We start from the raw sequence: 9621 nt of genomic DNA on the forward strand, positions 1-9621 counted from the left end.
AATAGATTTGTCGTTTTTCTTTCAAACTGTAAAAAAAGGACATTTGAATAAATGTAAAATAAATCTGAGCCGGTTTAAATTCACTTCATACATTTTATTCACATTTAAAAACAAAACAAAGGGGAATGTGTCTGCGTCCTGATTGGTCCAGAGCTTGTTAGCGTCTGTTGCCGTGGCGACTCCCACCTTGTGATCGCTCTGAACTTTGACCCGTCGCTGACATCACTTCCTCCAGGAAACTGCAATGAAAACATGAAAATAAAAAGATTAGAGTTTGACCTCCAAACTAAAGGACGAAAAGAAACCCGTGACCTGACCCCGTGACCTGACCCCGTGACCTGACCCCGTGACCTGTACCTCTTGGTGTTGTGCACATGACTTCCTCCCAGGACGATGCGGACTCCAGGGCTGCTTCTGTTCAGGTTGTAAACGCTCAGAGCTTCTTCATACGTGGCTCCTCCGATCATGAAGACGATGATGTCCTGAGGCCTTGAAACACCAGCACACGGTTAGCGCGTCACGGTTAGCGCGTCACAGTTAGCGCGTCACAGTTAGCGCGTCACCATCAAATCTAATTTGAGGTCGAAGTCTGAAAAACGTTTCGCCCTCAGAACGCCAAGAAACACGGAGCGCACGGGAGCTAAGCTAACAAGGCTAACAGGGCTAACAGGCCCCTCCTCCTCACCGGTCTCGGAGCGCGCTCGGTCCGAGGTAGGGGAACTGTGCGTCTTTGAGTCGTCCTTTGATCAGTTGGTCCAGCGTGTCCTGCAGCAGCGGCTGATGCTGAGTGTAAACGTTCTCCACACCCTGAAACACACGCTTCATCTGTTAGACCTGAAACACACGCTTCATCTGTTAGACCTGAAACACACGCTTCGTCTGTTGGACCTGAAACACACGCTTCATCTGTTAGACCTGAAACACACGCTTCGTCTGTTGGACCTGAAACACACGCTTCCTCTGTTGGACCTGAAACACGCGCTTCGTCTGTTGGACCTGAAACACGCGCTTCGTCTGTTGGACCTGAAACACGCGCTTCGTCTGTTGGACCTGAAACACGCGCTTCGTCTGTTGGACCTGAAACACGCGCTTCGTCTGTTGGACCTGAAACACGCGCTTCGTCTGTTGGACCTGAAACACGCGCTTCGTCTGTTGGACCTGAAACACGCGCTTCGTCTGTTGGACCTGAAACACGCGCTTCGTCTGTTGGACCTGAAACACGCGCTTCGTCTGTTGGACCTGAAACACGCGCTTCGTCTGTTGGACCTGAAACACGCGCTTCGTCTGTTGGACCTGAAACACGCGCTTCCTCTGTTGGACCTGAAACACGCGCTTCCTCTGTTGGACCTGAAACACGCGCTTCGTCTGTTGGACCTGAAACACGCGCTTCCTCTGTTGGACCTGAAACACGCGCTTCCTCTGTTGGACCTGAAACACGCGCTTCGTCTGTTGGACCTGAAACACGCGCTTCGTCTGTTGGACCTGAAACACGCGCTTCGTCTGTTGGACCTGAAACACGCGCTTCGTCTGTTGGACCTGAAACACGCGCTTCGTCTGTTGGACCTGAAACACGCGCTTCGTCTGTTGGACCTGAAACACGCGCTTCGTCTGTTGGACCTGAAACACGCGCTTCGTCTGTTAGACCTGAAACACGCACTTCCTCTGTTGGACCTGAAACACACGCTTCGTCTGTTGGACCTGAAACACGCGCTTCCTCTGTTGGACCTGAAACACGCACTTCCTCTGTTGGACCTGAAACACGCGCTTCGTCTGTTGGACCTGAAACACGCGCTTCCTCTGTTGGACCTGAAACACGCGCTTCGTCTGTTGGACCTGAAACACGCGCTTCGTCTGTGTGACCTGAAACACGCGCTTCCTCTGTTGGACCTGAAACACGCGCTTCGTCTGTTGGACCTGAAACACGCGCTTCGTCTGTTGGACCTGAAACACGCGCTTCCTCTGTTGGACCTGAAACACGCGCTTCCTCTGTTGGACCTGAAACACGCGCTTCCTCTGTTGGACCTGAAACACGCGCTTCCTCTGTTGGACCTGAAACACGCGCTTCGTCTGTTGGACCTGAAACACGCGCTTCCTCTGTTGGACCTGAAACACGCGCTTCGTCTGTTGGACCTGAAACACGCGCTTCGTCTGTTGGACCTGAAACACGCGCTTCGTCTGTTGGACCTGAAACACGCGCTTCGTCTGTTGGACCTGAAACACGCGCTTCGTCTGTTGGACCTGAAACACGCGCTTCGTCTGTTGGACCTGAAACACGCGCTTCGTCTGTTGGACCTGAAACACACGCTTCGTCTGTTGGACCTGAAACACGCGCTTCGTCTGTTGGACCTGAAACACGCGCTTCATCTGTTGGACCTGAAACACGCGCTTCATCTGTTGGACCTGGACATTACTGTGTGGCCATGAACGGGGTTCTGGTTCTGGCCCTGGCCCTGGTTCTGGTTCTGGTTCTGGCCCTGGTTCTGGTTCTGGTTCTGGCCCTGGTTCTGGTTCTGGTTCTGGCCCTGGCCCTGGTTCTGGTTCTGGTTCTGGTTCTGGTTCTGGTTCTGGTTCTGGTTCTGGTTCTGGTTCTGGTTCTGGACATATCACGATGACTTCACATGTGAGACTTTCACTGATGCATCTCTGGTCAGATGGAGGAACTCCAGCAGGTTCTTTATGCTTCTGGGTGACACTGGATGTTTCCATCTCAGTCAAAGTCAATGTCAGAGGAATCGACTTTACAATCATCTCTGAACTTAACGAGGCAACACTGAACATCCTGTACCAAGAACCTGTGTCACTCATAATGTTTCTCTTCTTCATGCGCTGAAGTCCAAGTCTGTCACAGAAGAACCACTGCCTTTAGAAACAGTTCCATCAAAGAACTCAAACTGAAAAGGTCCTTCAAGTGTTGTGTTCTGGAACATAAGAGCCGCTCACACTCTTAAGGACTCACTATGAAGGACTCACTATGAAGGACTCACTATGAAGGACTCACTATGAAGGACTCACTATGATAGGACTCACTATGAAGGACTCACTATGAAGGACTCACTATGAAGGACTCACTATGATAGGACTCACTATGAAGGACTCACTATGAAGAACTCACTATGAAGGACTCACTATGAAGGACTCACTATGAAGGACTCACTATGATAGGACTCACTATGAAGGACTCACTATGAAGAACTCACTATGAAGGACTCACTATGAAGGACTCACTATGAAGGACTCACTATGATAGGACTCACTATGAAGGACTCACTATGAAGGACTCACTATGGAAGGACTCACTATGATAGGACTCACTATGAAGGACTCACTATGAAGGACTCACTATGAAGGACTCACTATGATAGGACTCACTATGAAGGACTCACTATGAAGGACTCACTATGATAGGACTCACTATGATAGGACTCACTATGAAGGACTCACTATGAAGGACTCACTATGAAGAACTCACTATGATAGGACTCACTATGAAGGACTCACTATGATAGGACTCACTATGAAGGACTCACTATGAAGGACTCACTATGAAGAACTCACTATGATAGGACTCACTATGAAGGACTCACTATGAAGGACTCACTATGAAGAACTCACTATGAAGGACTCACTATGAAGGACTCACTATGAAGGACTCACTATGATAGGACTCACTATGAAGGACTCACTATGAAGGACTCACTATGAAGGACTCACTATGAAGAACTCACTATGAAGGACTCACTATGAAGGACTCACTATGAAGGACTCACTATGAAGGACTCACTATGAAGGACTCACTATGAAGGACTCTGATAGGACTCACTATGAAGGACTCACTATGATAGGACTCACTATGATAGACTCACTATGAAGGACTCACTATGATAGGACTCACTATGATAGGACTCACTATGATAGGACTCACTATGAAGGACTCACTGTGAAGGACTCACTATGATAGGACTCACTATGAAGGACTCACTATGAAGGACTCTGATAGGACTCACTATGAAGGACTCACTATGAAGGACTCACTATGATAGACTCACTATGAAGGACTCACTATGATAGGACTCACTATGATAGGACTCACTATGATAGGACTCACTATGAAGGACTCACTGTGAAGGACTCACTATGATAGGACTCACTATGAAGGACTCACTATGAAGGACTCACTATGATAGGACTCACTATGAAGGACTCACTATGAAGGACTCACTATGAAGGACTCACTATGAAGGACTCACTATGAAGGACTCACTATGAAGGACTCACTATGAAGGACTCACTATGATAGGACTCACTATGAAGGACTCACTATGAAGGACTCACTATGAAGGACTCACTATGAAGGACTCACTATGAAGGACTCACTATGATAGGACTCACTATGAAGGACTCACTATGAAGGACTCACTATGATAGGACTCACTATGAAGGACTCACTATGAAGGACTCACTATGAAGGACTCACTATGATAGGACTCACTATGAAGGACTCACTATGAAGGACTCACTATGAAGGACTCACTATGAAGGACTCACTATGAAGGACTCACTATGAAGGACTCACTATGAAGGACTCACTATGAAGGACTCACCATGAAGGACTCACTCACACACATGTTGTTTTATAAAGAGAGTGAGTTTGTGAGTTTCTTAAGTTTGACTTCTCTAAGTTTCAGGTCTCATGCCTGACAGCTAGGGGGCGATACTGTTCTGTTTATGTGTGTGACGTGTCTGGGAGGGACAGAAGGAGACGAGGACGTGGTGTTCACCAAATAAATGAACCAAACCTCAAGTGGAGTTATTTGGACTGACAATGACTCAAACACACACAGCAACACAACATGGCCTCCTGCCGAGGGGAGTGGCCTCCTGCCGAGGGGAGTGGCCTCCTGCCGAGGGGAGTGGCCTCCTGCCGAGGGGAGTGGCCTCCTGCCGAGGGGAGTGGCCTCCTGTCCGAGGGGAGTGGCCTCCTGCCGAGGGGAGTGGCCTCCTGCCGAGGGGAGTGGCCTCCTGCCGAGGGGAGTGGCCTCCTGTCCGAGGGGAGTGGCCTCCTGCAGAGGTTAAAGTCTGCAGCTGATCACCTTCTCAGCAGAGGGCGCTGTAGTCTCTGTTTGTCTCTGGCTGTGGCTCCAGCGTATCACACAGTGATGGAGGAGGTGACGGAGGAGGTGACGGAGGAGGTGATGCATAGTCTGCAGTTAGAACTGCTGCTCCAGACGCGACTAAACCAGGACTAAACCAGGACTAAACCAGGACTAAACCAGGTCTAAACCAGGACTAAACCAGGTCTAAACCAGGTCTAAACCAGGACTAAACCAGGACTAAACCAGGACTAAACCAGGTCTAAACCAGGACTAAACCAGGTCTAAACCAGGACTAAACCAGGACTAAACCAGGACTAAACCAGGACTAAACCAGGACTAAACCAGGACTTGCCTTGAGTCCTTTGAAGAACTGTTTTGTGATGGCGACGGCGTCGTTGGCTGTGATGAGGTCACTTCCTCTCACACGTTTCCCTCCAAACTCCACCACACGAGAAATCATCTGAAACACACTGACTTTAGTCCAAGTGAGTTCACTCTCTCCCAGCATGCACCGCTCTCTCCCAGCATGCACCGCTCTCTCCCAGCATGCACCTCACTCCCAGCATGCACCTCACTCCCAGCATGCACCTCACTCCCAGCATGCACCTCACTCCCAGCATGCACCTCACTCCCAGCATGCACCTCACTCCCAGCATGCACCTCACTCCCAGCATGCACCTCACTCCCAGCATGCACCTCACTCTCCCAGCATGCACCTCACTCTCCCAGCATGCACCGCTCTCTCCCAGCATGCACCGCTCTCTCCCAGCATGCACCTCACTCCCAGCATGCACCGCTCTCTCCCAGCATGCACCTCACTCTCCCAGCATGCACCGCTCTCTCCCAGCATGCACCTCACTCTCCCAGCATGCACCGCTCTCTCCCAGCATGCACCTCACTCCCAGCATGCACCTCACTCCCAGCATGCACCTCACTCCCAGCATGCACCTCACTCCCAGCATGCACCTCACTCTCCCAGCATGCACCGCTCTCTCCCAGCATGCACCTCTCTCCCAGCATGCACCTCTCACCTGTGTGAGGTGCTGGTCAGTGCCGCGGCGCTCTAGCTCCCCCTTCAGGACGGACAGGATGTTGTTTGTGTGTCGCTCGTACCTCAGAGCGTAAAGTGTGACGAGACGAACGGCGTCCAGCGGCGACACGCGCGGATTCTGCACCATCCGCCGCACCATCTGCAAAGAGCCAGATGCGCTCTGTTGCCATGGTTACCTGCGCTGCGTCGCCATGGTTACCTGCGCTGCGTCGCCATGGTTACCTGCGCTGCGTCGCCATAGTTACCTGCGCTGCGTCGCCATGGTTACCTGCGCTGCGTCGCCATGGTTACCTGCGCTGCGTCGCCATGGTTACCTGCGCTGCGTCGCCATGGTTACCTGTGCTGCGTTGCCATGGTCGCTCTGACAGGCCAGCTCCTGCTCCACCTCAGACACTTCCATCAGGAGGCGCTCGGACACGAGCCGCGACAGCTCGCCCACAACTGTCACGTGTTTGGAGACTGTGCCCGACATCTTCTTAAACTGAGGGTAAGTCTCCACGAACGCCTGAGGAGAGACCCAAACACCACCAGAGTCACACCGCCAGAGTCACACCGCCAGAGTCACATCACCAGAGTCACACCGCCAGAGTCACACCGCCAGAGTCACACCGCCAGAGTCACACCGCCAGAGTCACACCGCCAGAGTCACACCGCCAGTCACACCGCCAGAGTCACACCGCCAGAGTCACACCGCCAGAGTCACACCGCCAGAGTCCCACCGCCAGTCACACCGCCAGAGTCACACCGCCAGAGTCCCACCGCCAGTCACACCGCCAGTCACACCGCCAGAGTCACACCGCCAGAGTCACACCGCCAGAGTCACACCGCCAGAGTCACACCGCCAGAGTCACACCGCCAGAGTCACACCGCCAGAGTCACACCGCCAGTCACACCGCCAGAGTCACACCGCCAGAGTCCCACCGCCAGTCACACCGCCAGAGTCACACCGCCAGAGTCACACCGCCAGAGTCACACCGCCAGAGTCACACCGCCAGAGTCACACCGCCAGAGTCACACCGCCAGTCACACCGCCAGAGTCACACCGCCAGAGTCACACCGCCAGAGTCACACCGCCAGAGTCACATCGCCAGAGTCACACCGCCAGAGTCACACCGCCAGAGTCACACCGCCAGTCACACCGCCAGAGTCACACCGCCAGAGTCACACCGCCAGAGTCACACCGCCAGAGTCACACCGCCAGAGTCACACCGCCAGAGTCACATCACCAGTCACACCGCCAGAGTCACACCGCCAGAGTCACACCGCCAGAGTCACATCACCAGTCACACCGCCAGAGTCACACCGCCAGAGTCACACCGCCAGAGTCACACCGCCAGAGTCACACCGCCAGAGTCACATCACCAGTCACACCGCCAGAGTCACACCGCCAGAGTCACACCGCCAGAGTCACACCGCCAGAGTCACACCGCCAGAGTCACACCGCCAGTCACACCGCCAGAGTCACACCGCCAGAGTCCCACCGCCAGTCACACCGCCAGAGTCACACCGCCAGAGTCACACCGCCAGAGTCACACCGCCAGAGTCACACCGCCAGAGTCACACCGCCAGAGTCACACCGCCAGTCACACCGCCAGAGTCACACCGCCAGAGTCACACCGCCAGAGTCACACCGCCAGAGTCACATCGCCAGAGTCACACCGCCAGAGTCACACCGCCAGAGTCACACCGCCAGTCACACCGCCAGAGTCACACCGCCAGAGTCACACCGCCAGAGTCACACCGCCAGAGTCACACCGCCAGAGTCACACCGCCAGAGTCACACCGCCAGAGTCACATCACCAGTCACACCGCCAGAGTCACACCGCCAGAGTCACACCGCCAGAGTCACACCGCCAGAGTCACACCGCCAGAGTCACACCGCCAGAGTCACACCGCCAGAGTCACATCACCAGTCACACCGCCAGAGTCACACCGCCAGAGTCACACCGCCAGAGTCACATCACCAGTCACACCGCCAGAGTCACACCGCCAGAGTCACACTGCCAGAGTCACATCACCTCTTTCCTTTTTTGATGGAGCAGTTTGTGCAGCTTCAAGAACAAAGGTTGTGACTAAAGTGTAATACATTTGTCAAAAGAATAATGTCAGGCCTGTTCTTTGGAGTTTGTGGTCTGACCTATGTGACCTCAACGTGACCTCTGTGTAACCTCTGCATGACCTCTGTAGCCTCTGCGTGACCTCTGTGTAGCCTGTGTGACCTCTGCGTGACCTCTGTGTGACCTCTACGTGACCTCTGTAGCCTCTGCGTGACCTCTGTGTAGCCTTTGTGACCTCTGTGTGTCCTCTGTGTGACCTCTGTGTAGCCTGTGTGACCTCTGCGTGACCTCTGTGTAGCCTGTGTGACCTCTGCGTGTCCTCTGTGTGACCTCTGTGTGACCTCTGCGTGACCTCTGTGTAGCCTGTGTGACCTCTGCGTGACCTCTGTGTAGCCTGTGTGACCTCTGCGTGACCTCTGTGTGACCTCTACGTGACCTCTGTAGCCTCTGCGTGACCTCTGTGTAGCCTTTGTGACCTCTGTGTGACCTCTGCGTGACCTCTGTGTAGCCTGTGTGACCTCTGCGTGACCTCTGTGTGTCCTCTGTGTGACCTCTGTGTAGCCTGTGTGACCTCTGCGTGACCTCTGTGTAGCCTGTGTGACCTCTGCGTGACCTCTGTGTGACCTCTGCGTGTCCTCTGTGTGACCTCTGTGTGACCTCTGCGTGACCTCTGTGTAGCCTGTGTGACCTCTGCGTGACCTCTGTGTAGCCTGTGTGACCTCTGCGTGACCTCTGTGTGACCTCTGCGTGTCCTCTGTGTGACCTCTGTGTAGCCTGTGTGACCTCTGTGGGTCCTCTGTGTGACCTCTGTGTGACCTCTGCGTGTCCTCTGTGTGACCTCTGTGTAGCCTGTGTGACCTCTGTGGGTCCTCTGTGTGACCTCTGTGTGTCCTCTGTGTGACCTCTGTGTAGCCTGTGTGACCTCTGCGTGACCTCTGTGTAGCCTGTGTGACCTCTGTGTGACCTCTGCGTGTCCTCTGTGTGACCTCTGTGTAGCCTGTGTGACCTCTGCGTGTCCTCTGTGTGACCTCTTTGTGACCTCTGCGTGTCCTCTGTGTAGCCTGTGTGACCTCTGCGTGACCTCTGTGTAGCCTGTGTGACCTCTGTGTGACCTCTGCGTGTCCTCTGCGTGACCTCTGTGTAGCCTGTGTGACCTCTGCGTGTCCTCTGTGTGACCTCTTTGTGACCTCTGCGTGTCCTCTGCATGACCTTTGCGTGACCTCTGCGTGACCTCAGTACCTTCATGTCGGAGATGGACTCCAGCTTCTGTTGTCCTTTGGGACGTTTCTTCTGAAAATCCTCCATCAGGTTCTTTATGTTGGTGCCGATTTCCCCAAAGTTCAGGTACAAGTTCTTCAGGAGAAACAAAAGGAATGTGAGAAGCTCCACCTGAAGCTCCACCTGAAGCTCCACCTGAAGC

General features: G+C 53.6%; 1 protein-coding gene across 1 annotated transcript in view; it reads right to left on the reverse strand.

Annotated features, from left to right (window-relative positions):
* Positions 1-81: 81 nt before the first annotated feature.
* The window catches only part of vps45 (vacuolar protein sorting 45 homolog), a 108095-nt gene continuing 98555 nt past the window's right edge, over positions 82-9621 (reverse strand). Inside the window, exons 9-15 of the mRNA XM_072450290.1 lie at positions 9441-9554; positions 6482-6649; positions 6125-6283; positions 5446-5553; positions 686-807; positions 358-489; positions 82-239 (exon numbers count right to left, since the gene is read on the reverse strand). Of these exons, the coding sequence (XP_072306391.1) occupies positions 158-239; positions 358-489; positions 686-807; positions 5446-5553; positions 6125-6283; positions 6482-6649; positions 9441-9554 (885 nt within the window). The 3' untranslated portion in view covers positions 82-157. The remainder of the gene's footprint in view (positions 240-357; positions 490-685; positions 808-5445; positions 5554-6124; positions 6284-6481; positions 6650-9440; positions 9555-9621) is intronic.

This window comes from Eucyclogobius newberryi, unplaced genomic scaffold (genome assembly GCF_026437365.1).
Source record: "Eucyclogobius newberryi isolate DKJ021-1_F unplaced genomic scaffold, fEucNew1.0.hap1 SCAF_173, whole genome shotgun sequence".
Lineage (NCBI taxonomy): Eukaryota > Metazoa > Chordata > Actinopteri > Gobiiformes > Gobiidae > Eucyclogobius > Eucyclogobius newberryi.